The sequence below is a fragment of the Lasiodiplodia theobromae genome (genome assembly GCF_012971845.1).
Source record: "Lasiodiplodia theobromae strain AM2As chromosome Unknown scaffold_1, whole genome shotgun sequence".
NCBI classification, from domain to species: Eukaryota; Fungi; Ascomycota; class Dothideomycetes; order Botryosphaeriales; family Botryosphaeriaceae; genus Lasiodiplodia; species Lasiodiplodia theobromae.
Window position 1 is genome coordinate 79,907 of NW_023336399.1, and position 23,342 is coordinate 103,248.

At 54.3% G+C, this 23,342-nt stretch overlaps 7 protein-coding genes across 7 annotated transcripts; 3 read left to right on the forward strand and 4 right to left on the reverse strand.

The window, feature by feature from the left end:
* Window positions 1-27: 27 nt before the first annotated feature.
* On the reverse strand, window positions 28-1,805 carry LTHEOB_26 (uncharacterized protein; the record flags this gene model as incomplete). The annotated part of the gene is made up of 4 exons (XM_035511429.1): window positions 28-818; window positions 876-897; window positions 963-1,025; window positions 1,659-1,805. 4 exons carry the CDS (start codon window positions 1,803-1,805, stop codon window positions 28-30), a joined length of 1,023 nt encoding a protein of 340 aa, XP_035372028.1.
* A 411-nt stretch (window positions 1,806-2,216) lies between these two features.
* On the forward strand, window positions 2,217-3,461 carry LTHEOB_27 (Zinc-binding oxidoreductase CipB; the record flags this gene model as incomplete). Its single annotated transcript, XM_035511540.1, has 5 exons — window positions 2,217-2,339; window positions 2,397-2,419; window positions 2,482-2,586; window positions 2,636-3,195; window positions 3,256-3,461. The coding sequence occupies 5 exons, from the start codon at window positions 2,217-2,219 to the stop codon at window positions 3,459-3,461; spliced, it is 1,017 nt and encodes a 338-aa protein (XP_035372029.1).
* Window positions 3,462-4,139: 678 nt separating this feature from the next.
* Window positions 4,140-5,186, reverse strand: LTHEOB_28 (Translation elongation factor; the record flags this gene model as incomplete). The annotated part of the gene is made up of 3 exons (XM_035511651.1): window positions 4,140-4,296; window positions 4,353-4,515; window positions 4,577-5,186. The coding sequence occupies 3 exons, from the start codon at window positions 5,184-5,186 to the stop codon at window positions 4,140-4,142; spliced, it is 930 nt and encodes a 309-aa protein (XP_035372030.1).
* A 510-nt stretch (window positions 5,187-5,696) lies between these two features.
* Window positions 5,697-6,576, reverse strand: LTHEOB_29 (uncharacterized protein; the record flags this gene model as incomplete). Its single annotated transcript, XM_035511762.1, has 3 exons — window positions 5,697-6,311; window positions 6,374-6,487; window positions 6,550-6,576. 3 exons carry the CDS (start codon window positions 6,574-6,576, stop codon window positions 5,697-5,699), a joined length of 756 nt encoding a protein of 251 aa, XP_035372031.1.
* A 414-nt stretch (window positions 6,577-6,990) lies between these two features.
* On the forward strand, window positions 6,991-9,931 carry LTHEOB_30 (uncharacterized protein; the record flags this gene model as incomplete). The annotated part of the gene is made up of 6 exons (XM_035511874.1): window positions 6,991-7,585; window positions 7,645-8,083; window positions 8,326-8,497; window positions 8,893-9,066; window positions 9,122-9,388; window positions 9,458-9,931. The coding sequence occupies 6 exons, from the start codon at window positions 6,991-6,993 to the stop codon at window positions 9,929-9,931; spliced, it is 2,121 nt and encodes a 706-aa protein (XP_035372032.1).
* Window positions 9,932-13,448: 3,517 nt separating this feature from the next.
* On the reverse strand, window positions 13,449-15,010 carry LTHEOB_31 (Glucooligosaccharide oxidase; the record flags this gene model as incomplete). The annotated part of the gene is made up of 2 exons (XM_035511985.1): window positions 13,449-14,565; window positions 14,616-15,010. The coding sequence occupies 2 exons, from the start codon at window positions 15,008-15,010 to the stop codon at window positions 13,449-13,451; spliced, it is 1,512 nt and encodes a 503-aa protein (XP_035372033.1).
* A 1,973-nt stretch (window positions 15,011-16,983) lies between these two features.
* Window positions 16,984-19,905, forward strand: LTHEOB_32 (uncharacterized protein; the record flags this gene model as incomplete). The annotated part of the gene is made up of 1 exon (XM_035512096.1): window positions 16,984-19,905. One exon carries the CDS (start codon window positions 16,984-16,986, stop codon window positions 19,903-19,905), a length of 2,922 nt encoding a protein of 973 aa, XP_035372034.1.
* Window positions 19,906-23,342: the final 3,437 nt, after the last annotated feature.

The following is a 23,342-nucleotide window of genomic DNA, read 5'->3' on the forward strand; positions in this document are numbered from 1 at the left end:
AGTTCCATTTCGGGAAGTAGCACGCATCTAGAGTGACGCGCTCCGTACGGCTCGCCAATGCGCCGTTGACTCCCACAACGCGTGGCACCCCTCAACCACCCACGGCCACTTCTCCGCAAACGCATCCGTCACCTCCCAGCCGCGCGGATCCCACGCCTCTCCCCACACGACCATGCCACCGTAGCGACCATCCTCGACGGCCTGAAACCCCCTGAGATCGCGACACAGCTCCTTCTTGTCGTAGGTGCTCTCGTCGCGGCGCAACAGGTTGTCCCGGAGCTCGGGCAGCGGCAGGACGTCGACCCAGGGGTGGTGGCTGACGGAGAGCTGCAATGCCGTGGGCCGCAGGCTCGGCGGCAGCAGCAGCGGCAGGACCGAGGCAGCAGAAGAAAGGTCGGCGGCGGCGCCCTCGGCGGCGGTGGTGGTCGGCAGCGACGGCAGCAGCGAGCGCGACTCGGGTGCCATCATCAGCGCCGCCGTGATGCCCATAGCCCGTGCGTTCAGCACGATCGCCCGCGTCGTGTTGAACCGGACCAGGCTGAGCAGCAGGTCCGCTCGCGGCGACGGCGGCGACGACGACGAGCCCCCCTGTTGCTGCTGCTGATGGAGCCGGAGGTGGTGGTCGAGTGCCCGCTGCGCGTCGGCCGCGAACTGCTGCATGAACTGCTCGGTGCGCTCCGAGTCGGGCTCGCAGGCGGTGAAGGAGGCGATGTGCAGCGGCAGGGCTTGCGGCGCTGCAACCATGACGCCCTGCTGCGCGTTATAGCAAGAGGCGTGGGGAAGCTCCTCCTGCTGCAGGAGAGTCGCGGCCTGAGGGCCTGTGGCTGCCGAGAGGGTCATTCGTGCTTTCTGCCGCTCACCTGTTATGCGCGTACCATGGTCAGTGCAGACTATTGACTAGAGCGAAGGGTGGACCAACGTCTTCTCTTCTGATGGATCCGATCCTGTAGTCTCTTCCTCACCTTTGGATCAGTGATTCCTGTCCAATCGTTGCCCGAACCTGCATGCGCCTGCTGAGGCATACGCTGGATGGGTATCAGAGAGCGAGGCGTAATCAATCGGTCGATTGGGGCAGGCGGCTGGGCTGGGTCAGGTGGCATCTTATTCGTCCAAGGAGTAGCCGAGTTTCTTCCTCGCCTTGGAAATTGGAGGTAATTGAAATTAACACGATGCTTGAAGCGTGTCTTGGTAATCAGGCCAGTGCCGTAGGTCTTGAAGATGATGGCTGAAGAGATTTTCCCAAATTAACACTAAGTCCGACCGCGGGGCGACGTATCTCCGCAGGCTAGCTATCTCCAGGCGTAGAGAGCGCTAGAAAGGAAGCATCCATCCCTCAATGGTAAATTTCAGACAACGAAAGTACGTCATATTCACAAAATCCAAGGCAAGCGGAGTCGGAAATATTGATTGACAGAGTCCATCAAGTTTCCCTCCATTATGAATGCTAGCTGGTCAACTTATCTAGCCGCTTAGAGTAGGATAGCACCACCATTGGTGCTGATGCAGCTGCCAGTAACGTTCGTGTCCTTCATAAAGTAGAGCTAGGCCTCCGCAACCTCTTCTGGAGTCCCAACTTTGCCCAAAGCCGTGTACTTTTTCATTTCATCAGACACACCACCCAGACCGTGGAGAGGGGTGTTGACCACTCCAGGGCTTACCAAGCTGACACGGATGGGCTTTAGGTCGAGAGATAAATTGCGTGTCAGGCCCTGAAGGCCAATCAGATAGCCGGCGACCAGCGACCAGTTGGGGAACGGCTTCTCCCCGCCCGCTCCGGTCGTCAGGGTAAGCGAGGACTGGTACATTGCCCACCGTCGAAAGAGAAGGAGGGTGGGAGAGTGTAGATGGCGAGGAGTACATAGATATTATTATAAGACAGTCCTAAGCCTCATTACTCATCATCACATGTCGGCCTTACAAGGACCGAAAACCGTTGGAAAGCATCGGACTTAGCGGTTTTAACGTCATAGCTGCGAGATAGGTGGTGGGTTGCACCGTCATATGGCGAGCCGTGTGTGCCGCCTAAGCCGACAGTGCTTCACTCTTTTCCGGGTGCTGGTACTCCTGCGTTTTGTCTTGATGCAAGAAAAACAGATTTGATGTCTTTAGAATTAGTAAGACAGCTTTCAGGCTCCTATGCATCCTTTATAAATACCCCGTAGGCTCCTACAATCATCTCCAGTCCTTCACACCTGGACGTGAAAATCTCCATCGCGATGATTCAGAACGAAGCTGCCTGGCTCCTTTCGCCCTCGGAGCATCCCTTCACCATTAAGGAGGCCCCTAAACCAACTGCAGGCATTGGAGAGATTGTCATCAAGAATGCCGCCGTCTCCATCGTTAGTTTCCCCCTGTTGCTATCGCTCTGAAAATTCCTCCATGATTGACTGTGCTAGAACCCCGTCGACTGGAAGATTCAGTATGTCCTCGGCCCTGCCTCGGTGCCTCGATGACGCTAATGCCGTGGAGGGCTTACGGAAGGTATTTGTCTCGGTACCCTTTCATCCTTGGCGAGGATGCCGCTGGGTTGGTGGAGCATGTTGGCACCAGTGTGACCCGGTTCAAGGAGGGAGACAGGGTCATGGCGTAAGTCCTCCTTTCCAGGACTAATTGCCTCTACTTACGTCACAAATAGGCACTGCCATGGCCTGATGACGGGAAACCCTGCCAACTCCGCTTTTCAAACTTACACGGTCGTTACCGATTCCTTGGTGTCCCCAATCCCGGATTCGATGAGTTTTGAGCAGGCTGTTGTTCTCCCCCTCGCTGTCTCGACTGCCTGCGCCGGCCTGTACCCCAAGGACCTTCTCAACCTGCCTCTGCCATCGGCTACTAAGCCCGAGAAGAACGGCAAGACAGTTTTGATCTGGGGCGGTGCATCCTCCGTTGGTGCGACGGCCATTCAGCTCGCAGCCGCCTCGGGCGCCACTATCATCACCACGGCTTCCCCCGCCAACCACGAGTTTGTCAAGTCGCTTGGTGCCGACTTCGTCTTCGACTACAGGTCCCCCACTGTGGTTGAGGATATCGCCAACACTCTCACCGAGACCGATTTCGTTGGTGTGTACGATGCCATTGGCGAAGATCCCAGCTTCGATGCCGTGTCTGCTATTCTTGACCGTCTCAGCAAGAGAGTTCCCGTTGCTGCCGTCCTCCCCAGCAATAAGAGCACCGAGCGATTCGCACCTGTTTACGGTGAGCATTGACCGGGCTGCGAAAATTGCTCGTGGAAGAGATGCTAACACTGTGGTACAGTCGTTGCCTTTGCTATCGTCCAAGAGCCCAACCAGCACATTGGCGAATGGATCTGGAAGAAGTTCATTCCCGAAGCCCTGGCCAACGGGTCGTTCCAGGCTAAGCCTGATCCCTCCGTGACTGGTCACGGCCTGGAGAACATTCAGAACGCTCTTGACGTGCAGCGCAAAGGTGTCTCCGCCAAAAAGATTATTGTCACTCTTTGAAGTGGTGCAATGTTAGCTTGGCTCTGAGGATTATTCCGTGCTGTCCGAACAAAAGCTTTCCATGCACGTACTTTCGTCCGTATTTATCTCACGATCGTTGGATGATATAATGTTACATGATCCGCCATTCCGTAGCTGCCGGTCCAAATATATTACTACCCGATCAGAAGCAAGCATGAAATTCCTTTTACGAGACAGCCTCCACAGCTCTGTAGCCCAAAGGTCACCCCACCAACTTGTGTCGGCTGCAGTTAATGGTGCTAATTGAGATTTATCCATAAGCGTGCATTAATATTCCATTTGATTCACTTAAGAAGGTAAGAAAGATATTTACACGGTCGGTTATTGGCTATCGTTGTGACGTGACGCAATTCTGTGCACACCTCTGACTTGGTTGGCAAGCCTCTGGTAGGCCACTCCGGAGGCGTCACTTCGGGCGAGCAAGGCGCGAACCGAAATCTGCTTAGAGAAAACATTACTAGTCACCGATCACAAGTCATAAAGGCTCCAAGGACCACTTCGGAGATTGAATTTCTATCTTTGTAAGCTAATTTTCTAGTCCATGCCCCCCTTATGACGCCAGGCTTCCCGAACGAAACAAATCCTACAGCGGGTTTGCATGGTACTGGCGCAACTTCACTGCTTGGACTACTGACCGCTTTATCAAGACTGATGAAGTTAGAAACCAAGATACTGATCCGCAATCGCAATTTCCTCCTCCTTGTGGGTCTTCAAGAAATCTTCCATGTTGACTGGAACGATGTTAGGGTACTTTTCATTGTCGAGGTCATCGCCGAGGCTTGCAACACCGTTTGTGCACCAGTAAGCGAAACATCTGAGAATGGCTGTTAGTGCATGCTCGGGCGAAGGCGAGTCACTGGAAAAGCCTACCCAGGAGCCCAGGCCATGGCATCGTTCGGGTCCGTTTCGAACCTGTTCTTGACGGTACTGTAGAGATCATCCAGGGATCCGAGGCGTTTGAGGTGCAGCGGGGACTGATAGATCTTCTCGTAAATTCTCTTAATTTCCGAGATGCTTTTGCAATCGCCCCGGACTATTCCTGTCCTGTCAGACGAGTCCACCATGGGAGGCTGTGTTGGATAAGTTCAACTTACACCGGAAGACTCCAACGGCGCTCTTGTCGACTGCCAGAGCTGCAGTATAGGCGGCAGCGGTCTCGTATGTCGTCAGATCCCACTTCTCATCGCCCGTGCCCCAGTATGCGATCGTTTTGGTTTCAGCGTCGTAGATTTGGAAAAATCCGCTCCAGAAAGTCTCAATCAAACCGCCAACCAGAACGTGCACTCCTGAGACCTTCTTCTCCACCAAATAGTTCTTGATTACCCTGCATGACTCTTTAGGGAACAACTCATGGGCAGGAATTTTGGTGTAGTCGACGGCAAAGTCGCTGGGCAGGTATCGCGGGACACCCTCCTTAGCGCAAGCATCGACCAAGATCTTCTGGCCTCGGGTCATCACGTCGGGGTCGCCAAAGTAGCAGCAGATGACGATGTCGGTTCCTCGGACGAACCTTTGGACGGCCACCTCGTCGTCGAACTCGCCCTGAATGACCTCGACTTTGTACTTTGCGAGAGCTTTCTGTGACAGCTTCTGCGGGCTCCTGCAGAACCCCTTGACAGTCACATCCGGATACGCCTGCAGTTCTTTCACCACGCACTGGGCGAACTTGCTGGTGAGACCAGCGATACCGACAATGATCGACATGTCGCCCGGATAGAGGAGGCGGACCGTGGATGCGCGTTGAAAAAGAGGATAGAGTGCTTTCGGAAAAGGATGGTGGTAACCTGCAGTCCCTACCGCTAGATGAAACAGAGCAAAGTACCGGCAGAGCTTTCTAGAAGGACTATATACCGTAGCCCAACGTCGGAAGCTTCCAGTTGCTGATAAATCACTCGGTACAGATCAGAAATGCTAGTTTCCTTGGGCTTCATGACGTAACTTGCGAGATTTTATCTGAACTTTCTGTTGTGGCCTCATATCTTACATGGAGGATACGATGGATAATCGCCGTTTGGTAGTGCCGTCCTTTCTCAAGAACTGCATAAAGACATGCGTTACGCATCTCGTCATAGCACTTGATATTCGAGGAAGCTTGGTTCAGGCGCAATAAACACGTATCATCCACATTCGACCCAGGAGTTCTCTTGTATTGATGCATTTCTTAAGTTACCTCATAACAGCCAACGTGAGTGATCCGACTACATTGCCTCGCAGCTACTGTCTGGGACTAATTTTCCTGACTTCGATGAAGTTCTTCTCGCCAAAGGCAGACCTGATACGTCCATCTTGAATCACTCGCAGATACCACTCCGTAGTTTGACTGTACTTGGCCCTGAGTTCCCGATCGATGACCTGGGCAAAACCCCAGTATAGGCCCGCGGCAACAGAGATATCCGCCAGACTCAACCGCTCCGAACAGATGTACTGACGACTCTGCAGCTGCTCCTCCAGAACCTCGAGGGAGACGCTGAGTCTCTGGAACGCGGACTTCTCCGCCTCTTCGTTGAATGGAGCCATTCCGTAGCGCCAGAGAATCAAGGTGGTGAGGGGCTCAAACAGCTCGTGGTCGGCGAACCCGATCCACTGTCGAATGACGGCGCGCTGCTCCGCAGTGACACCCAGCAACTGGGCACTGGCGGGGCCGCTTTCGGCGGCGTACTGGGCGATGGCGTCCGACTCGAAAAGCGTGAGGCCACTTGCAGACCGAAACGTCGGAATCCTGCCCATGGGAAAATCGGCGAGGAACTCGGGGGTTTTGTTCGTTTGCCCGATGACGAAGTTCGGAACATAGTCGACCGTCCGTCCATTGAGGGCTGCTGCGGCCTCAATCTGCTCTGGGGTCAGTCGAAACAGGGTCGAGAGAGGGATAGGCTGGATGAAGATCATTGCACCTTCATAGCCCGGGGGTTGAAAGGGTAGGTCCAGATGATTCCGATGGAGCTCATGTTGACAGATTGTCGGCCTGGTTGACTGTAGAACGTGTAGAACTTGTAGAATGCGAAAATCTGGATTTGTGGTGGATAAAGATATGCTGTCAACAAATTTATCCTGACCGCCTGGCGGTGACGTGGAGCTCATGGGTAGAAATCTTCATGTTGGCGGCGTTCCGAAGTCGCGCACCAGATCGAGGACGGTCCGAATGCATCAAAGTGATCTGTTAGCTCTCAGCTCTTTCTTTGATTTTCCTTCATCAAACCAAGTGACCAGCCTTTAGCGCTACTGCAACCGACTGACGCGCTAAAATAGAGGGGCGGGGCATAAATGAGCCGAATAAATCGGTGTCTAAGTAATCCTCGGATTTTGGCTTAAAGCCGGTTGCCTTCGGAATCGCTTTTACTTGCCGATCAATGCAGAACCGGATGATAGGGTCCTGGCAGGTTTATGACGCGAGTAGACTACCTAGGGAGCCTTAGCCTAAAAGATCGATCAACTGCCCGTCGGCGAGAGAGCCAGTAAAATATTTTTGATTCTGCATCCAGCCCGCCTCTTTTCCTGAAATCATCAAGCAATGGCTCCAATCCGGCTTGCAATCATCGGCCTATCTGCCACAAACCCCGGCAGCTGGGCTGGCGTTGCCCACCTACCCTACCTCCTCTCTCCTCGCGGCGAGACCAAGTACAAGATCGTTGCCCTCTGCAACTCGAGCATAGAGTCTGCGTGCTCAGCGATCAGGGCGTTCCGACTACCAGCCAGCACACGAGCATACGGCAGTCCCGACGACCTGGCTCGGGATGCTGACGTCGATTTCGTAGTGTGTAGTACCCGCGTCGACAAGCATTACGAGACCATCAAGCACAGCATCGTTGCTGGCAAGGATGTCTTTGTGGAATGGCCTCTTGCGTCGAATATCTGGCAGGTGCGTGAGCTAGCTAGTCTGGCTAGAGAGCGGGGGTCCAGAACTGTAATCGGCCTGCAAGGGCTTGTTACTGCTCCCCTCCGTGCGGTACGGGAAATTCTTGAAGAAGGCCGCATTGGTAAGGTTCTCAGCTCCGAGGTGAAGGCAAGGGGAGGTACCAGTGATCGCGATGCAATCCCCGAGCCTCTAAGATACTTTACTCAACTGGAGGTGGGAGGGAACATGATCACAATTGCTTTCGGTCACCGTAAGCGTCGCTTCCTGGGTTCGTCACGCTTCCATACTCCTTTCACTAACAATTGATAGTGTGGGGGTTTGTGCAATCTATTCTTGGGGACGCCCATGATATCCGTAGCCGACATCAGCTGCAGCGGCCTAAAGTCGGGCTCATCTCCTCAAAAACAGGCACGACGGTCGAGACTATCGAGTCAAACGTGCCAGACCTTGTTTTTGTTACCGCCTCGTTGAAAGGTGAAAAATGCATTCAGGACGGCGCTTCTCTCCTCGTCGGCTTCCGTCGCGGCCAGCCTTTCCCCGGCGAGCCCTTTCTGACGTGGACCATTCACGGAGAAAAGGGCGAGATCAAGTTCACAGCCGAAGGCGGCACGACCCCACGCACCATGGCCTCGAGTCCCGTCAGAATCCTGCTTCACGAGTTTTCCACTGGCCAGGTTGAAGACGTCGGCTGGAGCTGGGAGCCATGGCGTCTGGAACTCCCGATTGCGGCGCGTGGTGTTGCTGGGCTGTATGAGGCGTACGCCTGTGGGGACGAGACGGCCTATTCCAATTTTGAACATGCTCTGTGGCGTCATGAGCAGTTGGAAGACGTACTGTGTGGTCGGCGTTGAATTGTTTACTCTGGTAGTACGAACCCGTGGTCATTATGGAGAACGCGACCGTAGACATGCTGATTCTTGTGGCCGTGTCGAACACCATGTTCCTGAACAAGGCTACCACAGATGTGGCTACTGCTATTCCCTAGGCTAGCGGCGAAGACGTTTCTAGGATCATCGCAGGGGTTGATCCCGCATATCTCGGCCGTCTCTCCGCCGCTACCCGCGCGTCGATAGTGAGCGGGATCGTGAAGGCCATGCGCGACGTCTACGTCCTTGTTGTGGTTGCCGGTGCTCTTTCCCTCCTGGCGACGGTGCTAATGCTGGTTCGTGGGGACAAGAAGCTTAATGGAAGAGCACTGATGGCCGCCTGAGCAGATGCATCCCACCTGTCACGCTCGCGCCGTTTGGTTAGAGTTAGCATAGAATATATCATTATTTTTACACCCATCCCAATCCAACCTTCCGGCGGGATGCGCGATTTACTCCAAGGAGTTTAGCATTTGAGCTCGGATAATTTCCATGGCGCCATCCAGGATCCGAGTCAGGCATTCACTTCGTCACAACAACTCGCAGCAAGATTACCAATACAACGACCGACAGACGCTACACGGAGCCCGAAGAGAACCGAGGGATCCCGTAAACACTCGCAATACCGAGCAGCGTCTTCAGCATTTATGTAGACGCTTGCAGTACTGAGAATTCTCCAAACCATCCAAAGACACTCGGCCACGTCTACGACATTAACATGGACGCCGACGCTTTCACCAAGCCCTTCCAGCTTACCAAGACGATGCGCCGCAGCCCCTACGCGGCCATCGACCCCGAGAACCCAAGCCTCAGCGCCGCCGGCAAAGTCGTCATCGTCACCGGCGCGGGCGGGGGCGTCGGCAGCGTGAGTTCAGCAGCGCCGACGCGAGCGAGCGAGGGCTGACACAAGCGCGTGACAGAAAGTCGCCCAGGCGTGGAGCCAGGCGGGAGCCAAAGCCGTGGTGCTTGTGGGCCGCAGCGCCAACGCGCTGAACGACGTGGCAAGCGGCCTGCCGCAGGCTGCTGTCCATGCCGCCGATGTCACGAGCGAAAAGGACGTCGAGGCCCTCTTCGCGAGCGTCAAGGAAAAGTACGGCAGGCTCGACGCCCTCGTCAACGCCGCCGGCACCATGCACCACGATGCCGGGATCAAGGACATCAGTCCCAATGCCTGGTGGCAGGACTTCGTATGTATATATCCACGACCACCAACGCCCCGTCGGCGCAGCACTAGAGCTGACCACCAGGTTTCCAAGGAAACCAACGTCAAAGCAACCTTCCTCACGACCCACTTCTACGCCAAGCTCTTCGGCGGCTCCGGCACCGTCGTGAACGTCGTCTCGCTCGCGGCCTTCCTCTCCGCCCCCAACATGTCGTCGTACGCCGCCGCGAAGCTCGCCCAGATCAAGTTCGGCGAGCTCGTCGCGCTCGAGCACCCGGCCCTGCGCGTCTTCTCCGTCCACCCGGGCCTCGTCGAGGCCGAGCACGGCCGCGGCATGGTCGTGCCCAGCTTCACGCCCTTCGCCAAGGACAAGGCTGCCCTGACCGCCGGCCTCTCGCTCTTCCTGGCCACCGACCCCCGCGCAGAGAGGCTGGCGGGCACCTTCTTGTCCGCGAACTGGGATGTCGACGAGGTCCTTGACCATGTCGATGAGATCGTCGACCAGAAGCTCCTGAACGTGGCCGTGGGCGCGAAGCTCGGCCCCGACGGCCACCCCTGGGCGGATTGAGGGTTCTAGCGCAAAGGCGGAGGCGGGCTTTGGGAGGCTTATATGTATCCTAAGATAAATATATCGCACTTTTTTAAATCCCCTGCGCAGGCGTCTTTCTACGTTGGGTTTAATCCTCCCGCAGCCGTACCGCCTCCTCCCGAGTGGGTAGCAATCCGGTAGCAGGCTCAATGGTAGCGTGGAGGGCTGGACGCAGAAAGAGAACATATACAGCCTGGATCATCTACGATGCCTCAGTGCCCGGAAAAGAGATCTGGAAGGGGAGGTCTTATTGGCCGGAAGGAGCGGAGTACCCTTTTGTAATGTTTCCGTAAGATTTGGTACTAGTATTGTGGCTTTCTAGTTGTTGTCAAAAACTGTCGCGCCCCGCTCATCTGCACCTAGTGCTGGCACGGGACTGGCCTGTCCGGGATTCGACGACGCTAATGATCCTGCCCACTGCGTCCCTTACTGGAGCCCTGCCAATCGTGTAACGGCAACTTACGCGGGGATAATCCTTCAGAGCCAGAGCTCGTGGAAAGGAATGATTTTAATGCGGGCCAAACCCAGGGATTTCATCCAGCTGGCGCGCGGAGGCGACCCTTGGAATGCAATTATGCTTGGCACTGCCTCAACACCGGATATTTCGAACTCAATCAGAGATCTATGGCAGCGGCTCCCCACAAACGGAGAGAGGGGTCCCGGAGCGCTCATACTGCGCTTGCTCTTTGAACCGAATTGTTGTTATATTTGCCCGCTCCATCATTCAGTATCTCATCTTCAACCGTTTATCAGTCATTCTACTATTCACTACGCTGAATGGCATCGCGATATTTCCCACGCCTGTCTCGTCGTTTGCTGGCGGGGAGTGGTGCTGCCACTTCGGTCGGAGCAGCTGGGCTGGTGGCAACGGGCGGGGGAAATCCATCCTCTTCCCCAGACAGCAGCCATGGAACATTCAACACGGCGGCGGAGATGTTCCACAACTCTTCACTCTACAGTCCTCCTACGAACTGGTCGAAGCCGCTATTCAAGATTCGTAACGACTACCCCGCACCTCTGGATGTGGCAGCCGACAGGAAAGTCGGACGAGTGCCTGGTCTACTCGATCCGTCAATCCCTCCTCCGGTGTCAGATCCGATGCTTGATGCGCCTTGGACTCTAGTCGACTTTACGAAAGATCCCCGAGGATACTGTGCTATTGTTAAGGAGTACTGCTTCGAGGGAAACGTCAACAACAACTTCAACGTCCACGAAAACAAGGTAAATGCACCGTCGTTATGCGTAGTTTCTTCAACGTTGAGATATTCACGAATATTTGCAGGTGTGGGACTGGTACCATGCGTCTTGGATGAACTACGGCGATAATGGTCGAGAACCGCTCAGCGGTTTGACCTTTGAGCGTCCGACACCAATCCTGGAGCTCTCCGACAACCAGCATCGCGTGCTACAGACATGGGCCATTGGCTTCTTCAATAGCGTTGGTATTTATAGCGCACCCCAATCACCAGATGAGAAAGGGCTAATTCTCTGCAGCCTCCACTGTGTTTGGCACAATGTGGGCGGATCCGAGCAACCCGAAGTGGGATTCTGACATAAAGTTCCCAAAAGGAAGTTGTGTGTTCAAAGTAAAGCTTGACCAGTGAGATATGGCTTGAAGGAGCTCTCCAGCTGACCCAACACGTAGGTCCTCATGACCGACGCTACCGATGAGGAGGTTTGTACGATGAAAGGATCCCCTGCTTTCCCCGCTGTGAGCTTCCTGGTTAACATGATAATTTTCGCTGTGATTAATGAAAATTGAAGGTCATTGCCCAATCACCGGACAAACCTGGGGTGCGGTATGATGAAGCCTCAGAGGTTCGCTTGCTTCAGGTCGACTTTGCCGTCTAGGATGACAGAGCGCCGTTAGGATGGGTGTTTGGCACGTTCATGTATGACGGCCGTCGATCCGACAAAAATGTAAGTGAGCCGCCCCCAGCCCCCCTCGCGCGGCCAAAGGGATTCAATAGCTGATCCTTTAATCGAAAGCCATGGGACAGGATCGTTCCCGTGGGACTGCAGTGGGGAAATGACCCAGATCTCACACAGGAGAGATACGAAAACGGCCAGAGGCCGCAACAGTCGTGGATCAATCCAAAGGCTACAAAATTACGAACTTCTCTTCATGGAAAACGCCCTGTCTGGGGATGGAATGAGAGACTAAATGGACCTGGTTAGTATTGTGAGTCGTTTGAGCTCACGAAGACACTAACCGTTGCCAAATCTCAGCGGACAACTTCATTTCCGCCTGTGCCTCTTGCCACTCAGTAGCAGAGAGAAAGGCAACAGGAGGGCCCCCTACTCATGCTAACTTAGTTCAACCGGTAGAAAACCTCAAAGACGATGGATTTGGTCCGCCGATACACGACACGATAACAATGAGGTGGTAAGATTTACGAAAGAAAGTGGTTCATCACATAGCTTCCCACTAACAACGCCATTACCAGGTTTCGCAACATCAAAGCTGGGAAATCCTTTGGAGGCGATACTGACAGCACAGACGTTTTCTATTCAGGGGACTACTCGCTTCAGCTCATGATAGGGTACATGAACATGAAAGATTGGTCAAAGGATCAGAAGGTGCAGAATATGGGCACTATTGCCAAGGCGGCGCACTTTGTGAAGCTGAGGGTGCCGTATACCAAAGTTGCACGGGAGAAAGCAGAGATCGATGCCAAGACCGGTCCGCTCAGGGCGGGGCCGGAGCTGGATTACAGCAAAAAGCCTGATTCTGAGAGCTGAACGCGACAAGTCGTCTCATCTGTGCAGCTTCGACAGCAAACCTGACAGCGAAGATCGGGCAATGGCAAAATCGCCAACACACTCCTTAATCACGGTGGTTCTATGGTGGATATGCAAGAGCTTTAATAAGGTACACCTCTCATATACGTGTTAAAGTAGCAAGTCACCTACTAATCGCGTGTTCGAGCTTCACTCATTTGTATGTATATTCAGTTTATCCTGTAGTCTAATGATCAACTTATTCTCTTTTTCCTTCCATAATATAATACTACTTGCCTTTTAAAGTTAGCTAACAACAGTACGCTGCTTCGTGAGACTATCTGGAAACTGAAGCTGTTATGGAACAATGAGGCTGGCCTCGTCACGAATAGTTGCCTTAGCGATCCTGCGCTGAGTATTGCGTCGTTTATGGCCTCTGAGGATGTTATTCCGTATCTCGTTGAGCGATGCGCGGGACTAAAATTACGAAAGGGATGTACAAGTTTAGCGTATAAGGAAGATTTTGGTGGCACGAGTGCTCTTTGAAGTAAATGTGTAGACTTGACAACTGTGACGAGAGAAGGAATATATCAGTGGGCTACGCTATTTCTGCAGGAGATCTTATTATTACAGAGGTCATTGAGAGGTATCATTAGAATAACGGGAGCCAACGCTGACACAGCAACCAAGACATTACACCGTCATTTCAGCTACGCAATCAAGGCGAAATGATAAGATTGAAGTATACTACAAATCCCTTTCCCGCACTACCAACCTACGGCAGCGGAATACTCTGATCATTCGTCGTAAACATACCCAGCGGATCCACCACCTTCTTAATCTCCTTCATGCGCGGATAATTCTCCGCAAACAGCCGCTCGCTCCACTCCGCCTCGCTCAACTCCGTATCACGGTAGTTAACAAACCCGCGAATCGGCACGCCCTCCTCCTTCAGCTGATCCAAAAACGGCCGGAACCCAGCCTGCATGTACTCAATCCCATCCGCCGGCCACTCGCTCAACCCCGTCTGCAGCCTTCCCTCCCACCGCACCAGCCACAAGCTGTCCGCATGCGCGAACGACGTGTCGCCGTCCTGCAGCGCCTTCGCGGGGCTCCCGCCCCACAAGTCCAGGAAGCCGAACTTGGTCAGGTCGGTGCGGTTGAACGCGAACGTCGTGTGCTCGTACAGCGCGCGGGCCGATTCCCTGGTGAAGCCTTGGTCGGCGCGCAGCACGACGGCCTGCAGGTACATGTTGCGCGGCGGGAAAGTATCCGCGGAGCCATTGAGCGCCGGGGACGCGATGACCTCCATGTCCCAGAAGCTCTCGACGGCGGTCGTGAGGGTCGCGTCGGCGGGGAGGGCGGCCATGAGCGGCGCGATGGTGGCGTCGAACTCGGCGGGGTCGCCGTAGAAGTAGCCGGAGCCGGAGAAGGGCGGCGCGGTGCCGAGCTGCCAGCGGATGGCGAAGGTGTCGGGGGCGGTGGTGAGGGCGTAGTCCTGGATCGCGAGCAGCGCGTCGACGCCCGTGTCGAGGCTGGTGTTGCTGGGCAGCGAGATGGTGAAGTTGGTGACGAGCTGGTGCTCCGGCTTCCATGTCTTGGTCGTCAGCGAGAGCAGGATGCCGTAGCTGGAGCCGGCGCCCTGCGCGACCCAGAAGAGGTCCGGGTTCTCGGTGCGCGAGGCCGTGACGATGCTGCCGTTGTACAGCATGTACTCCACGCTGGAGAGGTAGTCCATGGGCGTGCCGAGCATCCGCGACGTCGTGCCGAAGCCGCCGCCGATGGATGAGCCGGCCAGGCCGACCCAGTTGGCTCGCACGTGCGGGAAGTGGCGTCCGTGGTTGTTCCATAGCCATGTGGCCACTGGCCCGACACGGCTGCCGCCGCCGTAGCTATTTGCTTGTTAACTTGTGGCTTAGTTGCGAGGGAAAGGGTAACGTACGTCAGAGTCTCGGTGGCCTCATCGTAGCTGATGTCGGTGAACTTTTCCATGTTGATGACGAGAGCGCCATCGTTGCCGCCCAGGCCGTACGCGCCGTACGAATGGCCGCCGTTCAGGGCCGCTACTTTCAGGGAGAATTGCTGGGCGCAAGAAAGGGCGGTGGCAATATCGTCCGAAGTCTCGGGGTGGACGACGGTGATGGGCTTGGGCGTGATGCGCAGTTGCCACGGCGACGTCTCATTGGCCCAGGTGGGCTCGCCGTCGAAGGTAGCACTGACTTGGCCGAGACATTCTTCGAGCGAATCCTGGGCAGCTGCGACGGCCGTGGTGCTAGCCAAAAGGAGTGACTGGACCAGCAGCCTCTTGAGACCGCAAAACGAACGGGACGAGTCCATGATTCGGACTCAGCGATAAAAGAACGAATGGAGGGAGGATGGGTGGGTGTGTATAGATCGTCGGTTCACGGTGATGCGCTGTCCATTATTTAAAGTGCGGCGCATCCCTTTCAACCTACGATTCAAACGGACAGCACATCATCGTGAACCGACGATTCAGGCCGGGAGCGGAGGTAGGCATGCTGAATCAGTCAAGTGGATTCAGAACTGCTCGCCTACAATACTTGGCAGGATCAATGGCCGCAGACAAGAGATATCTTTGCTGGGATGTTGCGCTGATAATTCGCTTGCCTAAATCGACGCGTCCGTCCGCATCCATGCCCTGGACGGAAGGTGGAGTGACGTTGACGTCAATGGGTTCAGTGTTAGTGGGAGGTGTCGGGAAGAGAACCAGCCGTATCCGTGACAAACAGAGCCATCTGGTACCTGACTCTGTATAGGGAGACTGTTCTGGTTGTCTTGGCTGAAACATTACTAGTTGCGTTCTGACAAGTTCAAATAAACGTGCGCATCAACTAGCTAGTCAGATACATAGCCTAACGAACGAAACAGAGCGGTCTGCCGTCTGCCGATGCGGCACTTCTCGCACTAACAGCGGGACTGCGCCCCTGGATCGGTAAAGGCTGAGGCTCTCCACTGGAAGAAACACGCTGCTTGTGTAGGCGAATGGAACATGTGGCAACTTGCACTTGCTGGGCGACAGAGAACGGGTCAGACGTCGTCGCTGAAAGCCGGTGGCCCAAGCGTTCCGTCGGCATCCGTAATAGCACCTCAACCTATTTCCAAGACCTCGCCTGGATAAACACCATCATCATCGGGGTTTCTGCCAAGTATTCAATTGCCAATTTGTGCACCATAGGCATTTGCAGTAATAGCTGAGTTAGTTGTGCTTTCAAGAGTCGTAGCCGGAATTAAGGGCCGATCGTCAGTCGGCCCGTGGCAGCAAAAGGACGCGCTCCGAGAAGCATAAAAATCGGCCCCGCTTTTAGGCTGCGTCTAACCTATCTCACCTCCTCTCTAGCGTTACATACTTCGGCGAGCGAGGTGCAAAGGAAACATATATCTATTATACGTCATCCTGTGTCCGTGCCGCCGTAAGTAGTTTTGTGAAGTTGGAGCCGTCCTCGCTAGTGTTTTACTTGCCAGACTTGTTTTTCGTCGCCATCAGAAAATTTGTTGAATAGAGACGCATCAAGATACAAGCCTATATCCTTCTCGTCATCTGCTCACATTGCTTCCTTCAGCCGCACGGGCTCCAGTCCGACGGTTAGCAACGAATTATTGGATTTAACAGACGTACGACCACTTCCGTCGCGTTACTTATTGCTTTATACGTTGCTGCTTCATTTGCGGTCGCTCCACATACTATTTTACCTATCGTTGCCACATGTACTATGTTGGCTACTGCATTATCTGCTGTACTAATTATCTCTTCAGCTGCGAAGTCGCTAGTGTTCCATTGCTCCTCCAGCTCAGGTAGCACCTTCTCCTGGGATCGAAGTCAACGGAAGCTGCTGCAACAGCACCGTCTCCGGTCAATGACAGCTGCAAAGACATTGGTATGTTGGCGGAAAGTCAGAACAATCCGCACGATATCATGGATCGCCCAGTACGAGCTTGCCATTAAGCAACTGGAGTATTACCAACAATTCCAGACTGTGGATAAAACGTGGCGGGCTCATATTTAGGAAAGCAACGGACGAGCGTAGAAATCGGAACAAACGGTTGCCCCAAAGGTTGGCTGAGTCAGCTTTGCTGACAAAGTCGTCAGACTTTCATCCGATCCGAGGATCAGCCTAAGCTTCTGAGGCAACAGTCTGAGATATCTAACCTATGAATCCATCATCATCATCATCATCTGAGGCAACAGTCGGCTAGGCGACTGGCGTACGGCCTTGGCTCCAGATAATTCGAGCACAAAAGAGTCCCTACACCGATGCTCCCGTAGTTGAAGTATCTGTTCCGCACCAGCCATGGCCGGCAATCCCACTTCTCCATCCACCTCAGCGGAGCAAAAGCCGGCGCACAAGACCAAAAAGCGCCACAGGTGTCTAACAGCCCTACACGCCACCGATTCTCGAGCCGAGAAGCAGCGCATCGAGGAGCTCCAAGGCGGGTTACTGAAGGAGGCGTACGCTTGGATCGTCAATAACGTCGTGTTCCAAGAATGGCGGCACGGAGACGACTCGCGAATCCGAATGCTGTGGGTCACGGGCGATGCGGGGAAGGGGAAAACGATGGGGCTATGCGGGATCATCGATGAGCTGCAAAAGTCGGACGAGTCGATCAATTTGCTCTACTTCTTCTGCCAGGCCGGAGACGAGCGCGTCAACAGCGCCACGGCTGTGCTGCGAGGCTGGCTGTATTTGCTGATGGAGCAGCAGCCGTCGCTCATTTCGTACGTCTGTACGAAGTACCAGCTTGACGGGCGAGAGTGTTTCGAGGGTGCAAATGCGTGGGTTGCGCTGTCGAAGCTCTTTACTGCCGTTTTGCAGGACGAACGGCTGAAAGAGACGTACTTGGTTATCGATGCGCTCGATGAGTGCACCACGGACTTGTCGAAGCTGCTGGACTTTATTCATCAGACGTCGCAGCTGCTCTCACCCCTCAAGTTCATCATCTTAAGCCGCTATTCGCCGGAGGTCTACGTGCGTCTCCCGCACGCCACGAGGTTGAATGTTGACCGCTACAAAGAGTCGATCTCGGCAGCCGTTGGCACCTTGATCAAGCATGAGGTGTCTGAGCTCGCGGATCTGAACAACTACGACGAGAGTACTCGAGACTGTGTGCTAGAGTACTTGGCGTCGAATGCGAACGCCACCTTTCTCTGGGTTGCACTGGTCTGTCGGAATCTCAGAGAGGTTCCACAACAGAATGTTAAGGATGCCTTGGGTGCCTTTCCGCCCGGGCTTGACTCTCTGTACAGGCGGGCGATTGTGCAGATAGGTCAGTTGTGCGACACTGATCTCTGCAAGCGGGTAATGGCTTCGGTTGCGACTGCCTACCGACCGGTCACGATGAGAGAATTGGTGGCTCTTGTTGATGACGCAACTGACGACCAGGAATCCATGCAGAAGTCGGTTCAGGAGATTGTTCGCTCCTGCAGCTCGTTCCTTGTTGTGCGAGAGGGCACTGTCTACTTTGTGCACCAGTCCGCAAAAGACTTTCTTATCAAAGAATCAGCCAACCGGAAACCCGACAAGACATTCAACGAGACATGCACGGCCCTCGACGAGGAATTCTACAAGGCATTCGACAAGTTCTTCCCGCCAGGATGGGAAGACGCCACGCATTACAACATGTTTGCCAGATCGCTCCAAATCATGTCCCAAACCCTCCATCGAGACATGTACGACCTGAAAGAGCCGGGATATCTCGCCGAGCAGGTCAGACGGCCAGATCCGGACCCGTTAGCTGCATCGCGTTACGCATGTTCGTACTGGATAGACCACCTCGACGCTTCGCAGCCCCTCACTTCACCCGAACACACGGGCGCCAGCCTTCAGGACGAAGGCGCCGTGCACGACTTCCTAAAGCGGAAGTACCTCTACTGGCTGGAGGCCCTGAGCCTTATCAACGACATGCCCCGAGGCGTCGAATCCATGGAAAAGCTGATGAAAAAAACATTGGTCTCCCCCCCAACAAACGCAGCAGCAGTCTCCCCCCTCCACACCCTCGTCGAAGACGCCCACCACTTCATCACCTCCCACGCCCCCGCCATCTCCCACGCCCCCCTCCAAGCCTACGCCTCCGCCCTCGTCTTCAGCCCCGCCGCCAGCCCCATCCGCACCCTCTACTCCCCCCACCACGCCCCTCCATGGGTCTCCGTCCACCCCGCCGCCGTGCCCCCCAGCACCTGGTCCACGTGCGTCGCCCCGCCGCCCTCCTGGAGCGACTGCATCATCTCCATCTCCATCTCCCACTCCCCGCCCTCGACGCCGCTAATAGCGACCGCCTCGACGTCCGGCACCATCCAGCTCTGGCACGCTTCGAGCGGCGAGCACGTGCGCACGCTGTCGGGCTACGGCGAGCTCGGCAGCGGCGTCGAGCAAGTCGTCTGGTCGCCCGACGCGGCGCTGGTGGCGTCGGCGTCGGCGGGGTCAGACGACAACGGCTGGTCGCCCGTCATCAAGATCTGGGACGCGCGCAGCAGCAGCGGCGCGTGCGTGCGGACGCTGGAGCAGGCGCACAGCCGCCGCAACAGCACGGTGCGGGCGCTGGCGTTCGCGCCGGACGCGACGCAGCTGGCGTCGGGCGGGCGGGCGATCAGGATCTGGGATGTAGCGAGCGGCGAGTGCGTGCGGGCGCTGCAGGGCCATGAGAGCGGCGTCACGGCCGTGGCCTTCTCGCCCGACGGGGCGCGGCTGGCTTCGGGTTCGTGGGACCGGCTGGTCGCGGTGTGGGATGTGGTGAGCGGCGAGCGGCTGCGGACGATGGAGGGGCACGGGAGCAGCGTCTTGGCCGTGGCGTGGGCGGCTGACGGCGCGAGGCTGGCGTCGACGGGGTGGGATGAACACGTCCGGGTGTGGGACGCCGGCAGCGGGGTGTGTCTGCAGGTGTTGTATGTTGGGCAGTTCCTGCATGAGATCGCGTTTGATGATGATGGGACGGGGGGGTCCTCGTGTGTGCGCGTTGATATTGGGACGATTGCGCTTGCCCCGTCGCCAGTGGCGGACGCTGGTACGCCGCCATCGCAGCAGCGCGCCCGGTTCCAGGGTGTTGGTATAGCGCCCGGTGGGGAGTGGATCACTTACGAGAACAAGCCTGTGCTTTGGCTGCCTGCTAAGTATCGGCCGGCCCGCTCAACAGTGTCCGGGAACGACGTTGCTGTTGGCACGAGGGGTGCCGAGTTGTGGATATTTAGGATTGTACCTACGCTGCTTGATGGAAAATGAGATGAGCCTTCTGTTCTTACCGCAGTCCCGCCATCCTAATGGTCTGTACAATCCGAGACTTTCCATCCGAGTCTTTCTTCGTTCCGTCTTCGGGAATCGCTATAGACTGTCTGCGCTGACAAAGATTCTGGCAAGCGCGGTCGTCTTGTCGAGGAGTTCCACACCATCTCTTTTGCCATGATCAGAGCAGCTTCCCCAGTCTACAAATATGCGTACTTGCAGTCAGGATTAAACTATCGAGCTTCCGAACAATTTAAGACAACCAAGCGACGCTTAGAGACCACGTCGACCAGCCACGAACACAGCTGTTGCGAAGCTCAGACGGAAGGCCAATGTGCAAGACGTGCTACAGACGCCTGTTTTACGAGAGGGAATAACCTTCACAATTTCCCACGAGGCATTTACAGCATATCGAACTATCTCTTCTATCATGGGTTGACTGCATTACTTCCAGGCAATGGCTGCGTTCGAGTGGAAGTTTTCGTAGCTGATATCTTTGCTCTGGAAGCTTGAGACTTTCATCAGGTGCAGCAGTGACTTACTACAAGAAATGTAAACTATCGTCATGATCGGGGTCATCCTGTAACTTTCAACGGTGTCAATTCCGACATCCCTGCTGCATACCTTCATATCGTGCGGCTGACGGCTAATGTAGGCCGCGGGGCAGACCAGAACAGGAGCTGACTATGGTGTAACAGGCCACGTTATCTAGCATCTACTCTTTCGGGCTACCCACCGCTCTGTAATATACACAGAAGATATTTACGCCAGCCACCAGCAGCAGAAGAACAGCCTAGAGTCGGGTACATCAAACGCAGGCAGTATAGAATTTACCAAAGCCGACGTTGCATAACCAGCAGATATGCGATGTAGAAGTAAATTTCTTGATGTTGCATATCAATTCGCAGGAGTTTGTTGCAAACAAGGTTCCCAACAAATGTTAGCGTCTAGCGATGCGGAACGGACGAGGAACATTATCGAAATAGGAATGTTATCCAAGCTATAGTTCTTAAGGTCACTGAATTTGAGAATGCTCTTTTCAATGTGAGTGCATGCCAAGCTTTTCACTATTACGTGGCTGCAGAGATCCGAGTCCGTGAATTACATGGGGCGAAGCGCCAAAAGGCCTACATCTGCATTCTGCAGCCTTCTAAGCTGCACAACAGAATCCGGGGCACCTCAAGCGCCCCCACTCACATAGCCTAGACCAAATCTGCACAACTAAATGGGATACCTGTGCTCATTGAGGCATATAATACAAGATAGCTGCATAAAAGATTTTCTATGCACATTTTGCGGCAATTCTCAAGGTGTGAGGGAGGCCGCACGGTGTTGGCGTTGCTGACGGTCGCATGATGAACCTGGCCTTTCCGTGACGTGTGCTCGCAGATACTGCCATCCACTGGCCCATTTCCATCCGCTGCATCCCTAATGTAGGAATATATTAGCTCTGCACGATTGAATTGCTTACCGCATATGTGATGACTGCATGTGCAACAACTCTAGCCTTGCCTTGCTGTCGTAGATGCCTCACCGCGTAAGCCTCGTGCAGCCTGACATGAATTATCGCGGCTCTGCAGCCATCATGTTGCCCAATGATTTCGGCAAGCTGCCTTGCGCATTTCGGACAATAGCCATGCGGTGGTGGCCGAAGCTTAACGCCCGTCAGCACGCTAGCGAGCTGAAGGCAACACCCGGACGTTACACTGTTCTATTGCTTGCTATATATAAGAAGCATTTCCTCAATCGCATGCTCCTCGAGCTGAGTCAAACTCGACGGCGACCCGGCACGAACTCCTCGGTGAAGAAGGCTGTAAGGCCAACACGCGAAAACGCATTTTCTGGCCAAAGCTTGTTGGGGTCTAATGCAAGCTGAAATTTTCCATTTCTGTTGATTCACATGACCCTAATTTCGTAGTGAGTATTGGTAGTTTTGGTATGAATCTCCTAGATTTCGACCCATCAGCCAGCCGCATGAAGGTCTCCGCAAAGCCTTACGAGTATTCTCACGAAGGAGCTTAAAGAAATTCAACAAGAAGCTCACAGGGCTCTCAATGGACCCACAGCCTGCCATTGGTGTCGAAAGAACACCATCAATAATGGAAGAAGTGACTGAGAATCCACCAGTGTCCTCCAGTCGTTCGAAAGGTAGGAAAACGACTTGTCGAAAACACATGCGTCATAGCTAAATGAGTCCAGCGTTATCTCGCATACGAAATACTCAGTCGCTATATCAACTCAGAAGCACAAATTTCAAGCCGGATGACCGCCGGTGGCACTCAGCACCGAATCTTGAGGGTGGAAATACGGCTCCTGAAAAGGTAGAGAAGACGACAACGCTACCCACTAAAGACCACAACATCGCCCAGAGGACGAGCCATGAGATGGATTTCGAAGTTTTCCTCGAATTACAGGAGCTTGTTATCCACCGTTACCACAAAGAACTTGAGCAGCTTCGCAAAAGGATCTTCGGGCAGGAAACATTGAGTATAGATGATCTGGACTGTGTGCGTAAAACCATGCATAACTATTGTAAGCAACAGAATCCGACTTTTTTTCCCTCCTGGTTCGCTTGCATGAAATCAATGGAGCGTTACCCCGATTTGGCATAGAAAGGCTAACATGAGGGCTCTCGGTAGGCGATGCAGTCGATGATCTGGAAAGGATGCAGGCTCGAACTCGAACTCGAACTGGGACTACCAGCCCTTCTGACCCGGTGAATCGATGGGAAAAAGTCCTGCTAATACTTATAAAAACCGCTGAAGTCCGAGACATAGTTCAGACGATAGTAGCCATTTTGGTTGCTGAAATCTTTAAGATAATGATAGCATCAGCTGGCGGCCTGCTTGCTATAGTCCCGATGCTCATCATTGTCTTGGACCCGCATCGTACTAAAGTTAGTATCCTGATAGTCATCTCCTTCTCCATCTTTATCTTGATTGGTGTCCTTGGATTCATCGGGCTCGTAACGGAGATCATCCGTATTTGGTTCCTGAGCTTACTGCCAAGGGCAATGGATATCAAGGACAGGCTGGCAATTGTTACTGCATATGCCGCTGTGTTGATGGTCTCTGTTGGTGGATATGTTAGTGGTGGGACAGACAGTGGCACGGAAAGCTAGTTTCCTTTGTCTCAGAATAGAAAGTCTGCTATTGGTAATGGGGAGAGATATTTCTAATGCGTTTCCAAGCGATTGGTGATTTGAAAAGGTTCATACTCAGGTTTTTTTGTAAGCTTTGCGGGCGCCAAAGTTCGGTCTCAGTTCACCCTGCGAGAATTGACATTCTGAAAGGCTTTTCTACTTATTTATTTTGCTGGCAAAGACAGCAACGTGCTGAAGCTATCCCCACTCACCTGTATGCATGAGATGCGCAGCGGTCAGCTTGAATGATACAAGTCTTCAGAGTGCAGAAGTGTCATATATCAGTTCGCATTAC